We start from the raw sequence: 15,909 nt of genomic DNA on the forward strand, positions 1-15,909 counted from the left end.
GTGCCGCGGTAGAAAGCCGATGGCCGCGTTCCGTGGGGTAACCACATACAGCGTTGAGAGCGGGCTTGGTCCACAGTACGCACTCAACTAACGCCGTGCGTAACACCCCACTGCGAGGAAAGAAGACCTCTGTTTCCTCATATTAGTAGATGTTTGAAAGACGTCTAATAAAATTCAGCAGCTAATCCTCATTAAAATCTAAGTAAAATGGTCACAGACGGAATCTCCACATTTACCCAAACCTGACAGCAAGCCACTAAGTGTCCACTCAGCTCCAGGCGTGGCAGTGAGGCCTGCGTGCAGCGCCCCGTGAACCCTCAGGCGGACCCTGGGAAGGAGGGGCTATGGCGACGCCTGACCCACCCTGAGCAGGCCTCATGTGTCTCTTCTGCTCTCTCTGGAGCCAATGACCTCCTGTCCTGTGGCCTGCGCTTGCCACTGGCCTTTCACCTCCCTGGGAGTGGCTTCTGGCCTCACCCTGCAGGAACCAGCAATGAATTCCTGGGGTTGGATGGGGAAGAGTGTTGGTAAAGTGACCAGTCACCTCAAAATGTCCAGGGGAGCAGTTTGTAGTAGGAGTCTGGGGGCCAAGCATCAGCAACGGGTTGACTGGCAGGTGCTGATGGTTCTGTGCACCCTGGAGGAGCTGGGTTCTAGTTTCTAACCATCCTTGTCCACATGCAAAACCCTTGGACCAGCCTTCTCAGGTAGAGCGGGAGGGAAGGCCGAGGCTCCCAGGGGGGACTGCAGGTCAGACCTTGCCTACAGCCTGAAGGGGCTGCTTCCTGCCTGGCGTGTGCCGCACACCTGGACTTACTCCCTGCATCTCCCTGTGGCCCTCCCAGGCCTTCCCACTTTAGAAGTGCTTTATTGGAAACTTAAAATTCATGTGAAACACTGGGCTGTGCGTGGAGGTCTTAAAGCATAAAAACCTCGAAGCCAGCTTCCCAGCTTGAGAACTAGACCTTGCATCACAGGGAGCCCCTGGTGGGCATTCCTGCCAGGTATGGAGGTGTTCCAGAGTATGTCTTCATTCCCTTACTTAAAATAAAAGACTATTTATACATACATGTATCTATAAATAATCTAGAGCAGTTCCCCCCTTATCCACAGTTTTGCTTTTAGTGGTTTCAGTCAGCTGTGGTCTGAAAGTTTTATGCACACTAAGCTATTTTGAGCAGGTGAGAGAGAAACCACATTCATATAACTTGTATTACAGCATATTATCATAATTGTTTTATTATTAGTGATTCTTGTTAATCTACTGGGCCTCATTTAAAGATTTTATGTTTATTCTTTTAATTTTTGCATAGAAGAACTGGGGTGTAGGCCAGAGATGTGGGGGTGAGGGTCAGAGGATTCACCAGAGAGAGAGTGGGGAGCAGATCTACTGAAATACACTGCTGAGGGGAGCAGCAGGCAAGACAGGAGAGGTCTGCTGCACCATGTGGGTCAGCTCCCTGGCCAGGGATCGAACTTGGGCCTTCGTGGTGGACCATTGCGGTGGTAGCACTGAGACTTAACCCCTAGGCCACCAGGGAGACCCTGGACCTCATTTACAGATAACACTTTTTTTTTTTTTTAAGATTTATTTATTTATGCATACAAGAGCTGGGGTACAGGCCAGAGGTGCGGGGATGAGAGGATCCACCAGAGACAGAGTGGGGAACAGAACAGGCAGACCGACTGACTGACTGAAGCACACTGCTGAGGGGAGCAGCGGGTGAGACAGGAGAGGTCTGCCTCGCCATATGAGTTTCTCCCCAGCTGGTCGGGGATCGAACTCGTGCTGCAGAGGCTGTGGATTGCTTCATAGCGCGGTGCTTAACCCCTTGTGCCACCAGGGAGGCCGATGACACTTTCGTAGGTATGCCTGGGAAGGAAAAAGCAGAGTCTGCAGGGTTCGGTACCATCCAGGGTTTCAGGCACCCCCTGGGGGTCTTGGAACTTACCCGCCATGGAGGGATTTCCATATTCAGTTTTTATTTATGAGCTTTACCAAAAGGGAATCATAAGTCATCTACAAATTGCACTTTTCCTTGATTTGTTCTGCTGCGTAATCTTCCACCTTGTGCTTTAGCTGGGGTTCTCCAGAGGAACAGAACTGATGGGATGCGGATCTGCAGAGTCCCACTTCAAGGAACTGGCTTGTGTGTGTGTGGAGACGAGGGAGCCAAGTCTGTTGTGTGGGCCGCGGCCTAGGGCCCAGGACGGCGCCGCGTGCGGGCTGGCAGCCCGGGACCCGGGAGGCCTGCTGGTGGAGTCTGCAGGCTGCCAGGTGAATGCTCTCGTGGGGAAGGCTTGGATTTTGTTCTATTCAGGCTTCCAGCTGATCGGTCGGGACCCACTCACATTGCGGAGGCCCGTCCCTTACCCAGGAACACGTTGGCATCTCTCAGAAACACTCACAGACAGGCCCAGAGTCATGTTGGCTGGCCGCTGGGCACTTCACGGCCTGGTCGAGCCGATGCGGCATTCCCACCCCGCGCTCAGGCCAGTGTCTCTCTCCGCTCGGCAGATGCCGCGTCGCTCACGGGTTTTGACCGTTGGGTTCCGAGCCTGCTGGGGACCACAGGCCTCCGTGCCCACTCGTGCTCATTTCTCTGGGGTCGGCCCTTGGAGCTGACCACTGGCCGCCTCCGCTGCCTGTTCCTTCTCTCGACGCCGGCCTTGCCGGTTGCCCGTCCTGGCGAGGGCCTGTCCCTGGGGGTTCGGGCACTTGGCTTCTCGGTGGCGACTGCCTGGTCTGCTCTTTCCCCGTTTTCTCTTGGGTTCTGTCTTTCTTATTGACTCTGGGCTCTTTACCCATCCTGTACCGCCCTCCGTGGCACAGACACGGTCTCCTGGTCCGTGCGTGAGGCAGACGTCGTCGGGCTCCTTGCGCTGGGCTGCGTGCACCTTCTGGGATTGGTCCTTTCACTGACTTCTTTTTTTTTTTTTTTTAGAGGCATGTATTTATTTATTTATTTGTTTGTTTGTTTGTTTGTTTGCTCGTTTACACATGCACTGGGTACAGTCAGAAGCGCGGGAGGGTGAGAGAATTCACCAGAGCCAGAGCGGGGAGCAGAGCAGGCAGCAGGACCGAAGGACACTGCTGAGGGGAGCAGCGGGCGGCAGGAGAGGTCTGCGCGCCATGCGGGACCCTCCTCCGGTGGCCGGGGAGCAGCCGGGGATCGAACCGGCGCCGCAGAGGCTGCGGGCAGCTTCGCAACCCAGCGCTCAACCGCTGGGCCACCGGGAAGGCCCCTCACTGACTTCTTAAAAGGAAATCCCTCCTTGCCTCCAGGCCACAAAGACTGTCTCCAATGTACAATACAATCTGAAGGTTTTGCTTTTCACAGTAAGCCTTCCTGACGCTGAGCTTGAGTTTGCTGTGAGCAGGGAATCCAGTTTTGTATTCTGCGTGGGTGACTGGTTGAGTCAGCGCCACTCCTGCGAGGCCCTTCTGTGCCTGCGGAACTGCCCCTTTGGATAGGAAGTTGAGAAATACGTGTGGTTCTGTTTCTTGTTTTCAAATCAAATTCGTTTTTATTGCAGTAGGAATATGCAGTAAGAGTCACCACCTTCACCACCCGTGAAGGGCACCAGCCGTGCCCTGTCCTGCGTCTCGGGCCCACTGACACCCCCTTCCCCTCCCTCCGCCCCGGGGGTCTGCTTCTGGCTTGTGCCTGGTCAGCCACCAGAAGAGGCAGCCCCCCTTCCTCCATTCTGCCTCTCGTGAAAGTATTTTTGTTTTATCCTGCTTAGCAGCAGGATGGGGACTTTGTCTTAATGGACATCTAAATGGATCTCTCCTCCCTTAAAAGCACTTACCTTTACAGCGAACGTACGGCAAGCATAATAAATGCTGACAATTGAGTATTGGCACTGGGTTCGGGAGCGCTCACGGTTACAGTCACTCAGGCCGAGACCTAGGAGAGAGTCGGAATGTGAGCCTGCACCGCCTGTGAGCAGGGCGGGCGCCCGCGCTGCGTGCCCCTAGCCCCGTGCCCTTGCCCGAGCTCCTGTCCGCCTTCTCGGCTAAGGCCAGCTGGTCAGGAGAGCAGACGTACCTCCTCCAGATGGCTGCCTGGCATTGTTCCGGGGTGGGAAGAGGCAAAAATTGGTGGGAGGTGCTGGTCTTTTGTCATAGTTGAGGAGACAGAGGCTCAGAGGACGCGGACTTGTGAACCCACAGTCCAGGCTGTGTCGAGGCCTCCCTTCCACCCCGTGACTCGGCCTCCACTCTTGAGCCGTGCTTGTCCAGGTGATGCTGCTGTGTCCACTCTTGGGTTTTCTTCTCAGTGCACCTGCTGTGCCCCTAGGTGCTAAGCCCTGCTCTAGATGCCAAGTAGGGAAGTCGTGCCAGGTCGGGAAGGGAGTGGGGGGCGGGCACAGGCCTAAGGTTGGATGCACAGCAGCCTGTGTCCCTGGCAGCGCAGAGGGGAGCAGCCCCCCCCCCCCCAGTGCATCTCTGGCAAAGGGGGCTGTGCCTGGCACCCATGTGGGTTTGCCAGCCTATGGGAACTTGAGCCTGAGAGCTGGCCCAGGAACTCTACAGCTGTCAAGTGTGTGAAGTCCACGGTGTTTGGAGAGTTTCTTGAGCAACAAAAGCTTTAACAAAATGAATGTTAAGGCTTGTGGAGCCTTCCTTGGTGTGAAGCCAGAGGCCGAAGCCGCGGGCAGGGCTGTAGGGCAGCGCTTCTGCGCCCGGACCCCTGGTTGCGTAACTCAGAGGACGGGGAAGTTTTGACTTGCGTTGTGTAAGATGTTCTTCAGCTACTGGGCAAGCAGAAATAATGAAGTTGCTTGGGGGGATTTCCTCATCAGCGAGACTCGGCAGATTCTATCATTTTCCAATTTGTTCTGGAAAGCAGCACAACCGTTTCCGATTATGTTTTGTCTTTTTTTTTTGAAGTTTCTTTAGAAGACATTGCTGCTGGTTCTCTCTCTGTCTTTCAGTCTTTCAGCGCTTTTGTTGCAGGTCTTGTTGGGCAGGAATATTTCACATAATTTTGTCCTTGGGCTGAGGGTCAAGGGCAGGACACACGGCCCCCAGCAGGGCAGTCACGTGCTCCCTCAGAGGTGTTGCCTCTGCCTGACCCGGCCAGACGGCCAGACGTCTTCAGTCTGGTCAGAAAGAATTAAGTCCCCAGGTGCTCTTCATCCTCAGGGGATCCAGGTGTGTGCCTTTGTTTCCAGACTGGCTCCTGTTTCAGATGTGGGGTGGCACCATTTAAAGAGGCACCCACAAGGCTATTGAGGACCATCAGGGGTTCCTGCCCACAGTGCACTGGTGGGCTCTGCTCCCTGGGACCGGTCCCCAGCTGGGAGGGCCAGCGGCCTGCTCTGCTGCCAGCCCGCTCAGGGCCCTGCCCAGGCCATGCCGCGTGGATGTGCAGCCGCGGTCGTGCTGCCTGAACGCGGGCGGGCACTGTGGGGACAAGCCCCCTGCGGAGGGTGGAGCTGGGGGCAGCTGGAACAGCCGGGGTTTGAAGTCGCTGCTTGGTGTCAGCACAGCCTCGCCAGCACCGGGTGTCCAGCGCTGCCCGTCCCCGCTTGTGGCCCGTGGCTTCCCCTTCGGACACTCACTTCCTCTGAGAATCTCAACCAGCTCTTCTTCAGGCTTCATCTTCCCTGGCTCAACTTTCACATGAAGACTGACTACATCGCCGCCCGTTGCTTCTTATGAAGGCTACAGTAGACGTTCATTAGTTAACATTTTAATATTTCTGTGAGAAACTTTTCATTTTGGAAGCATTTTAGATAATCAAAAATGTTGCAGGGATAGTGGAGCCCCCATATGCCTTCCACCCAGTTTCCCCGAATGCTGACGCCGTGCGTCCCCCAGATGGAGCGGTGGTGAGGCTGAGAGATCCGCGGGGCACGGTGCTGGTGAGCTGAATGACGCTCGCTCCGCTGTCGCTGTCTTCCCCCCGACATCGTGTCTGCTCCAGGATCCGGGCCAGGACAGCTGCCCGCGGCTGTTTCGTGACGTGCCCGCGGACGGCGTGTGCCCTCAGCAGACCGCGTCTCAGCGTCTCAGCGTCTCAGCGGGTGACCATCACGAATGCCCCGCCGAGCAGAGCAGAGCCGGCTCCGGGCGGGCCTGCTACAGCACCCCTGACCTTGCGAGCAGGAGCCTGAAAGTCGTTCAGGACTTGCCAGCGTGGGCCCCGCCAGCCGCTCTTGGCAGGGCCCCCTCCGGAGACCTTCGGCGCCAGCCTCGCCCGCTCCCGTGCTTGCCAGGCTCTGCGTGGCCGGGTCGCTGGCTCCTTCGCTGATTGCGCGGCGTGACGGGAGCCCGCGCTCTGACTTTCCCGGAGCTCGACTTCCCGCTGCTTCTGCTCCCAGGCCTCCCTCAGGGGCCCCTTGGCCTCCTGGCGGGCTTCACTTGTGATCGGCAGTGTCGGGAGCCTCCGGTTCCGCCTGGGGATGGTGGCAGAGGCCGCCATTAAAGAGCGAGCAGCCTGGCCCAGCCGTGGTGCTGGCCCGTGTTCGCGGGCACGCGGAGGAACAAGGTGCCGCCGCCCCCGCTGGCCCTCCCTGCCGGTTGGCTCCGCTCAGCTCTCCCTCGCGCAGACCTCTGAGGCGGGCCCTGGAGGGGACCAGCCGGTAGGGTGACCTGGCCGGTGGCCTCCCGTCCTCCTGTGCTGAAGTGTGACTGGGAAGTTAATGTTAAGTCGTTTGAGTACAGTGGACGTCACGTTTCCATGGCAGGCGCAGAAGGAAGCGTGCACTTTGGAAAACGAGGTGCACTTTTCAGTTCGTGGTTGATACTCTGTGTATGGTCTCCGGGTTTCAGACAGAGTAGCCACTTGCAGTGGTCAGAGAGCAGGTTTTTTGTATCGCATTCAGCAGTGCCCACAGGCTTCAGACTCATTCCCTGAAGGCCCTGGTGCCTGGTAGCTGCGTGTGGCTCTCGTTGAGGGTCAGACACGTGGGAACACGGCGGCAGAGCCGCAGTTGTGTCCAGGGAGCCCTGCCTGCCCGCCCCTAGTCCAGGAGAGCCCTGCCCGCCGCAGAGCTTCGGCTGGGCTCGCCGCCCCTCTGTTCTGTGCGGCCGTGGCCTGCCCGAGCTGTCCCCACTGTGCGGCTGGTGACTGTCCGGCCGGCGAGAGGCTGTTAGAAGTCCGGGCGCTGCTTCTCCCGATGGCATTTCGTAAAATGATAAGAAAAAAAATTAGCCTCTTTTTTTTTTTTTATCACACTGGTGCTTTGAAGTTGTTCTCAGTTGGGCTTTCTGCTTTAATTAATCTGGCTTCATTTTCTCTGTAGCTTTGGGCAAGTGCCAGAGAAGCAAAGAAGCTTATATAAAGGAGTTGAACTTTTTTTTCACTTTGCCAAAGATAGAACTGGTATTTAGCTCAGCTTGTCCTGGCACCGTCTTCTGTGATAGGGAATGTTGGAAGTTTGGCTGAGTGTGGTCCTTCTTTTGCATGTGTGTGGCGAGACAAGATGGCTGTGTTTGTGTCTTCGACCATGGAAACTGTGAAACGCTAAGGATGGGGTCGGAACGGGGCCGGCAGCCTCTCCCCCAACCAAAACCTAAACCGACCCAAGAGTGTTTTTCACGACCTGATTGCAAGTGGGGTAGGCGTCTGGAATTGAAGATTTACATATCCCTCATGACAGAGAGAAGCTAGTAACTATGGCTGTGACACCAGACTGCTCACCGGCGTCCGCGCCACGCCCGCCAGTCCTGAACGCTGCCCTTTCCAAGTCGCCGCCGAAGTCCCCGAGCTTTTCCCTGAGACAGCAGAGAGCAGCGCCTGGCTGGGAAGGGAGCGGTGCGGGGCGTCTCTGTGCTTTCTCGGGTTAGAGCGTTGAGCATGCTAGGGATTGAGGCCCAGCACAACTCTGCGAGCGCTGACCTGTCCCACGGCCTGGTTGTGCCCGGCTGGCTGAGGGCCTCCTCCCCGTCCCCGCCTGCGAGGGGCTCCTTCCCTGCAGTCCCCGGCCCTTCCCAGGGCGCCCTCGTGTCCCGCCCCGCAGTTTCTGATGTCCCGGGTGAGAAAGTGGCAGAGGAGCCTTGGCAGAGGAGCGGGCTCTGCAGGAGCAGGGCATGGGTGGGCTCCTCCCCCCCACTCCCCCCAACCCCCCCATCCCCAGGGCTGGAGGAGGGCTGAGAGAGAACAAAAGGCAAGCCAAGCCCCAGTCTTGCTAGTCCTTCAGCAGTTGGCTTCTCAGCACAGCTCCGCTCTGGGCCCCCCTGCTGGGGGCGGCTGGTGGTACCGGTACCGTCTCGGCATTGGTCTTTCCTGACCTGGGCTGGGGGGGATCCCTGCCGGGGCCTGTGGCCACAGGGGCTCTTGTCGGGCTTCCGCGTGGCTTCCTCGCTGACTGAGATCTCCTGGCTCTGTGCCCGGCCGCCTGAGTTAGGGGAGGGTGCACTGTAGAGCGCGCCGGTCGGGGTGCTGCCAGGCACCCCCGTCTCTCGCCCCAGCACCTGCCTCTGAGCTGTGCGGCTGTTCCTGGCCTGACTCAGCTTTGGCGTGAGCCCTGTGGGGAGGCGGAAGCACAGAGCTGGGGTGCAAGGTCTTCTGGCAGCTCAGTCTCGAGGGCACATGTGCCCGTGGCCTCTCTGAGGAGCTCCCGGCTGGCTTTGTGGTCCCGGCAGCCCTTGGGGTGCAAAGGTATAGCACATGTCAGCTGCTGCCTTGCCCCTACACTGGGGCTGGTGCCTTGGCTTTTTAGCCATAGAGCCCCAAGGTCCTAAGCACTGTGCCCGGCACTGATGTTTGTTGAATGAATGCCCCCCCCCCCTTTTTTTTTTAAGCCTGGTGATAGAAACCAGATTAGAACTGGAAATACCGGTTTAGGCACCACCTGCAGAGGGTTTCCCTGGAGCTGTGTTTCTGTGTCCGCACTGCCTGAAGCCAGCCCGCACCCCTGCCCCAGGACAGGGCAGACCTTGAGCCGGACTTGTCCCTTGCGAGAGGGGAGGTCTGCTGTCTCCTGCCAGGAGTCCTCTGGTGGGACACTGAGTCCTGGGGAGGGGACCCTGGCCTCCCTGGAAAGCTAATCTCATTACTTTATAGTCCTGCTGCTTCCTGCTGCCTTCTTTTTAATTTAGAAGGACGCATTTATTAGGAAAAGGAGAAGGAAAAAGAGGCACCTGCGTAGCCACAGGCAGGCGAGCCTTGTGCCAGTGCAGATTCCCTGCGTCCTCAGCTCCGCCTGCGTCTTCCTCCCCTTGCTCTCGTTTCCCTGGGGCACCCGGGCCCAGACCTGGCCGGAGGAGTGAGCACCCCGCTGCCGCAGAGGGAGAGGGCGCTGTGTCTTCTGGGGGTTCCAGCTCTTGCAGCAGTTGTTTCTCACCTATTTCTGCAGCTGCATTTCGGTTGTCTGCTTTCCCGCACGTGTATAATTTGTTACCTAGTCGGGCCCTGTCCACTGAGTGCAGGACACACTCACGGTCGTGCACATGCAGTGAACTGTCACCAACAACAGCTGGTGACATGGAGCGTTGCCCCAAGGTGCTCAGTGCCCCGCCCGCCCCTCCCTCCCTGCCGGCCAGCCTGGCTTCCAGCCGCTCAGATGACTGGTGCCTCCTCCTCATCTCGAGGAAATCAGCCAGGGTGCATTCTTGTGGGCACCTTTTAAAGTTAGCAGATGGGCCCTCTGCCCACCTGCCCAGAGTTCCTCTCGCTCCTTCGCTTTCAATTCTCCGCGAGCCTCTGGCAGGCGTGGCGTTCTCGGTGTTGGGTTTGCGCCGCCGGGTAACCGAGCTTGCTTGTTTGACTGCCCCCTCTGACGAGCCGGTCTTGTTGCGAAGGCCGGGGCCCATGGACCTCCACTTCCCGGCGTCTCCCACGAACGTGCTGCTCTGCTTCCAGGGCCCCAGAGAGCAGCTCAGCTTTACATGTGGAACCGGGGGGATTGTCCCAAGCTGGCCAGTCCCCAGCCCACTGCCCCATGAAGCCTGCCCTCAGACACGGAACCTTTCTCCTCCTAAGACTTCCCACAGAATACCAAGATTTTCTATGTGGCCATTTTCTGAAAAGAAAGCCCCTCAGTGAGGTCCCAGCCGGCTCCATCAGCTTCCCCAGGAAGCTGGTCCTGAAGGCTGGAGGCGGCGCGAGGCGTGGCCTAGCTCTCAGCGTGTGGGGTGGGCAGGCGGGTGGGCAGTGGATGCGAAGACAGCAGGGCGGGCGGGGCAGGTGGGGGCTGTTCCGCAGAGTTAGCTACGAGCCCCCTGCGGCCTGACTGAGTGTGCAGCCTGCGGCTTATGCTGCTTTTTTGGCGGAGACCTTTTTGGAAAGTGGAATTTTCATTTTTTTCCTGAGCGATTGATTTAACAGAATTCTCTCCCTTTTTAGCACACCTAGTCTTCGAGCTGCTTCTTTTTTTGGGGGGGGGGGACATTTTATTATTTATTTATTTATTTGTTTGTTTGTTTATACAAGCACTGGGTACAGTCAGAAGCGCGGGAGGGTGAGAGAATTCACCAGAGCCAGAGCGGGGAGCAGAGCAGGCAGAAGGACCGAAGTACACTGCTGAGGGGAGCAGCGGGCGGCAGGAGAGGTCTGCGCGCCACGTGGGACCCTCCTCCGGTGGCCGGGGAGCAGCCGGGGATCAAACCGGCGCGGCAGAGGCTGCGGGCAGCTTCGCAACCCAGTGCTCAACCGCTGCGCCACCGGGGAGGCCCTCTTCGAGCTTCTTGACAGAGTGTTCAACCAGTTCGGTATTCGGTATTCGCTGAATGGTGCGGAGTGCCTGTCCAAAATGCTTTGAGAAAACGAGACAGTGATCTTCTTGGGGAATAGATTTTGGCCTCAACAAATGAGGGTTCATGCCTCAAGCCCCGGCCTCATCTCAGAAGACGGTGTCTGGGCCCCCTGGGGCCTGAGCTGGGCCTCACTGCGTCTGTCTGCTGCCCCTTCTCGTGGGGAGGCTGAGAGGCTGGAACTGGCCTCATGCTGGTGTCAACTCTGCCTTAGGGCACGATGTGTATGTCACGCTGCTGTTTCCTGGCCAAGAGCCAAGTGCAATCATAAACGGGACTTGAGAGAAAATGAGCTAAGAGCAGCTCTTCCAGCTGACCGTGACTGCTGTTTCGGGGTTGCGGCACAGGACCCCGGGATCAGCGGAAGCGCCTATGGCTGCTGGCTCTGCCGCCTCGGCTCTCTCACGTCTCTTCTTAGCAGGACCTGGTGCCCTCATGGTCACTGGACACTTTGTTTTATTTTTATTAGATAGCAAATATGGAGGCTTTATTGTTTCAATAACTAAGCAGCCTTAAGTGCCTACTGGGTTGTTCCTACCTGGGAGTCCTGTTCTGGAATTGAAAAATGACGCCCTTTCTGCTCCCCTGACTGTGCAGTGCTGCATCCTAATTAGAAGGTGTTTTGTTTTTTCTTTTTAAAGATTTATTTATTTATTTATTTTAAAGATGTATTTATTTTTAAACAACAGCTGGGGTACAGGCCAGATGCGCGGGAGGGTGAGAGGATTCACCAGAGACAGTGGGGAGCAGAACAGGCAGACTGACTGAAACACCCTGCTGAGGGGAGCAGTGGGTGAGGCAGGAGAGGTCTGCTGCGCCATGTGGGATTCTTGCTGGCCGGTCGGGATTGAATCCGCTCTGCAGAGGCTGTGGACAGCTTCATAGCGCGGCGCTCAACCTGCTATGCCACTGGGGAAGCCCTAGAAGATTTTTTTAAAAATCCTGATGCTTGGGTGACCCACCTCGAAGTGAGTCTTTGGGCCAGATCACCTGTTGCTGGCCGCACTGGGGGGCGCTCCCCTCTGCTCTGCAGAGCTCTCGCCATTGTCTGTGCCCCACAGAAAATCTGTTTGCTTATGTTAGACTGTCAGTGATCAGCTATTTCTAGCACCTCAGGCGGCACATTTTAGGAGTGGAATTGCTGGATCATGCGGAAGCTCCATCGTTAGCAGGTTGAGGAATCTCCACACAGCTTTCCATAGTGGCTGGACCAGTTTGCACTCCCACCAGCCACATCCTCGCCAACATTTGTTGTTGCTGGTTCTTTTTTTTTTTTTTTTTTTTTTTAACACATGACGAAGAGTCTTTACTTTTAAATGACTGAGTACACCAAGTAATAACATGTAACAAGTTCTTGAATTCTATCTTCTAGTAATTTTGATTAAGAGAAACTAAAAGCAGATAAAACAATTATACTAGTTATTCACTGTTCTAAGCCTTAGCCAGAAAGGACTACGGTAAGGCTTGGTGCTGCTTCACACAGGTTACAAATAACTGTTTACTACTTTTTCATAGATAAAGCCCCTGACCTTCAAGAAAGCATTAGGGAAAATAATATTTAATCCCTTTCTTTCTTTAAAAGAAAATAACAAAACTTCTTTTTAACTACATCTAAGAAAGAAAAAGTCAGTTTTGATATATATGTTGCTTGAGTTAATAGCATAGGAAAACAGACAATGCCTATCCATCAAATTTCTAAAAAATATGAGGTAAAAAGATGAAATCTTTGGATAAGCTCTAAATCTGTACAAAGAAGCTAGATTTGCTGTTCCTCAAAAAGTGAAGGGACCGACTATATAATATATGGAAATAATTTAATGCCTTTACAGAAGAATATAACTCAAGCCTTGCTAGAGCTTCATATTCCAGGATCTAAAATGGCATCTAAAATGCCAATCCATGGAACAGGCACTTCTTTCTTCTCCCTTATCCATTTATGCGATAGTTTTGATGGATTTCTGGCTTGATATCACAGACAAAGGCCAAAAGGTTATCTAGAACTTCATCCCTGTTTTGCTGGAAGTAGGCCTGGAGGATGGTCATCTTCTCCTGGGTCTCCTTCTCCACTTCAGTGCTGCAACTGCCATGGGATCCCAGAGCCGCAGCTTCCTTGGCCTTGAATTCCTTCTCCCTCTGCAGGCAATACTGTTCAATCTCGGCCTGAGCTTCTTCTTTGGCCTGCTTCAGCCTCCGGTTCTTACGTTTGCGAGCCTCGGACACCTTCTCGGCGGCCCGCTTCTCGGCCTGCAGGAGCTGCTGGATGCCCTGCGACTGACTGGCCATGGCGGCGGCGACTGTGAGGCCGAGGCAAGCGGCCTAAATCAGCCCGATTGTCCCCTGGGGTCAGCTGACCCAGCCACCCAAGATCTGCCCTTGCTGGTTCTTTTTAATATGTGCCATTCTCACTGGTGTGAGATGGTATTTCATTGTAGTTCTGATTTGCATTTCCCTGATTACAAGTGATGCTGAACACTTTTTCATATGCCTATTGGCCATTTGCATTTCCTCTTTGGAGAAGTTCCTCCTAGAAAGGACTTTTGACAATTCTTATGTCTTGCTAACTCCAAGTCTGGACTGTGGGGATTTGCAACAGGTGGGCTTTATTGTTTTATTTTTTTTTTTTTTAAAGATTTATTTATTTATTTATACAAGCACTGGGTACAGTCAGAAGTGCGGGAGGGTGAGAGAGTTCACCAGAGCCAGAGCGGGGAGCAGAGCAGGCAGAAGGACCGAAGCACACTGCTGAGGGGAGCAGCGGGCGGCAGGAGAGGTCTGCGCGCCATGTGGGACCCTCCTCCGGTGGCCGGGGAGCAGCCGGGGATCGAACCGGCGCTGCAAGGCTGCGGGCAGCTTCGCAACCCCGCGCTCAACCGCTGCGCCACCAGGGAGGCCCTGCAACAGGTGGGCTTTAAACCAATACATTAGAATGTAAATAAAGAGAGAGAAAAACTTGATTATAGAGGCAGAATTTACCCACACCTTTCCAGAATCAGTTAAAAATAGTCTTCACCAAAAATTGCCTGAAATTCAAGTGTGAGCGTTAGATGCAGTGCGAGGCCTGCTCGGAGCCTGGCAACCACTCCTGGGCTCATGCAACTCTGCCATCGCCTGAGTCTCCTTGCGGAGATGGGCCAGGCCTCTGGGCCAGCGCTCCCTGGCGATTTCGGGACTATTCAGAACTTGCCTTGGAGAATTTCTGGACAAAGATACTATGGGAAAACAGATGTCATACATATTTAATTGTACTTGAAATCGTGGTGGCTGCCTGTTTTCATGAGCTCAGTGTTTTTACCTGTTTTCTTTTTTTTTTTTTTTTTTTTTAAGATTTATTTATTTATTTATACAAGCACTGGGTACAGTCAGAAGGGCGGGAGGGTGAGAGAATTCACCAGAGCCAGAGTGGGGAGCAGAGCAGGCAGAAGGACCGAAGTACACTGCTGAGGGGAGCAGCGGGCGGCAGGAGAGGTCTGCGCGCCATGCGGGACCCTCCTCTGGTGGCCGGGGAGCAGCCGGGGATAGAACCGGCGCCGCAGAGGCTGCGGGCAGCTTCGCAACCCAGCGCTCAACCGCTGCGCCACCGGGGAGGCCCTTTTTACCTGTTTTCATCTACAAAGCCTGAGAATGAACTAAGCAGTTTTTCTGCGTGTGGGTGGGACTGTGCCCTCCCTCCTGTGTGCCAGCGGGCACTTTTTGTCATTATCCTTGAAAAAGCGACTGCCTTCAGTAGGTGAGCTGGATGCCCAGGTCTGGGGCTACATACAGGGCTTGGAGGGGGAGAGGAATAAGGATGAGTTGAGAAGGCTTTCTGGACAAGGTGTGATATGGAACAGGTGTCTGATCCCTACGTGAGGCCTGCGGAGCCCCTGCGGAGGAAGAGCAAACAGGTGCCAAGCTGAGCCTGGTGCATCTGGAGACCCACGGCAAGGTCGCAGGAGCTGGAGGGGTGGGGGGAAGGGCTGGCCAGCCTGAGCCCGCGGAAGCCGGGTCACCCCGACCATGTCTGTCGGGGCAGGGAGCGCAGATGAGTGTGACACATGGCAAGTTTTGAGCGTGCTGGCTTGAGCCAGGCTGGCGGAGGTGGTGGTGGTGCGAGGCGGCCAGCTCTGGCTCTGTCCAAGGGGCTGTTGCAGGTGGGGGTGTGCCAGGGCAGCGCGGGGATGGCGCGGTGGCTTCCATCCTGGGCAGCTGCTCACCGAGACACCGGGCAGCAGCCCACGGGGGTGGAGGAGCCAGGGCTGGCTTTGGGCAGTGCTCGGAGGCCCGAGGAGATGCAGAGCCTGCAGTGGCATGTCCTGGTCAGCGCAGGGAGGGGTCTGTACTGAGTGGGAGGCGAAGCTGGAGGCAGCAGCCCAGGCTGGTGTTCAGGGAGCTGCGTGAGGAGGGTCCCTGGGACCCGGAGCCAGAGCGGAGAAGGCAGCTCAGGGCCTGCAGGTGCGGGAGGAGGAGGTGCCAGCGCGGGGCGGACAGAGGCCGGCAGCTGGGGGCGCAGCCGAGGCCCTGCCGTGGAGAGAGGCCTGGACTCCTTCCCGGAGGCTTGGGTTTCTTGCCTGCGGAAATGGCAGAGGGGCCAGGTGCTGCCGTCTTTTCTTTTAAATTCCTTTTGCATTTTCAAAAGTGATCCAGCTTATATACTCTTGGGGCAGAAAGACTAAGGAAGAAATGCAGATTTGCCAAAGAAGAACATACCCCACTCGCAGAGGGTGAGCTGTGGTCACGTTTATTCAAGGATTTGCTCACTGCTCTCCTCAGGAACACCCTGGCTGGCCACCCTCCGACCCCCCTGCCGTCCTGGCCTGTGCTTGGTCTCTGGCCTCTGGCCCCAGGACGGGAGAGCAGAGTGCAGAAGGCTGCTAAGGCACGTTGCTGGGGGAAGGCTGCACGCTGAGTGTATGCCTCCTGGGCTTTTTTCCTGGGTCGTTTGAGTAGGAAACATTTCTTAAGCCTGTTTAGTGTCTTAGATCTAAGCATCTGCTGTGGGGCCCTCTGTGCCCTCCGGGGCCAGGCCTCCACCTTCCAGCCTCTCAGCACCTGAGCCAGCGGGGCAGCCCCTCTCCTGGTGGGACTGCAGGCAGCTGGCTTCTCCCTTCCTCCCCCAGCTGCAGCTCTGCCTGCCCTGCTCCCCGAGCAACCTCTCCCTCCTCCCTGGCCCTTCTCCCCCCTTCCTGCCTCTCCTCACTTCCTGCCCTCCTCCCTACTCTCTC

General features: G+C 56.1%; 1 protein-coding gene across 1 annotated transcript; it reads right to left on the reverse strand.

The window, feature by feature from the left end:
- Positions 1–12,634: 12,634 nt before the first annotated feature.
- LOC311184534 (V-type proton ATPase subunit G 1-like) lies at positions 12,635–12,991 on the reverse strand (the record flags this gene model as incomplete). The annotated part of the gene is made up of 1 exon (XM_084254628.1): positions 12,635–12,991. One exon carries the CDS (start codon positions 12,989–12,991, stop codon positions 12,635–12,637), a length of 357 nt encoding a protein of 118 aa, XP_084110754.1.
- Positions 12,992–15,909: the final 2,918 nt, after the last annotated feature.

Source organism: Talpa europaea, assembly GCF_964194135.1.
Source record: "Talpa europaea genome assembly, chromosome: 15".
Classification (NCBI taxonomy): domain Eukaryota; kingdom Metazoa; phylum Chordata; class Mammalia; order Eulipotyphla; family Talpidae; genus Talpa; species Talpa europaea.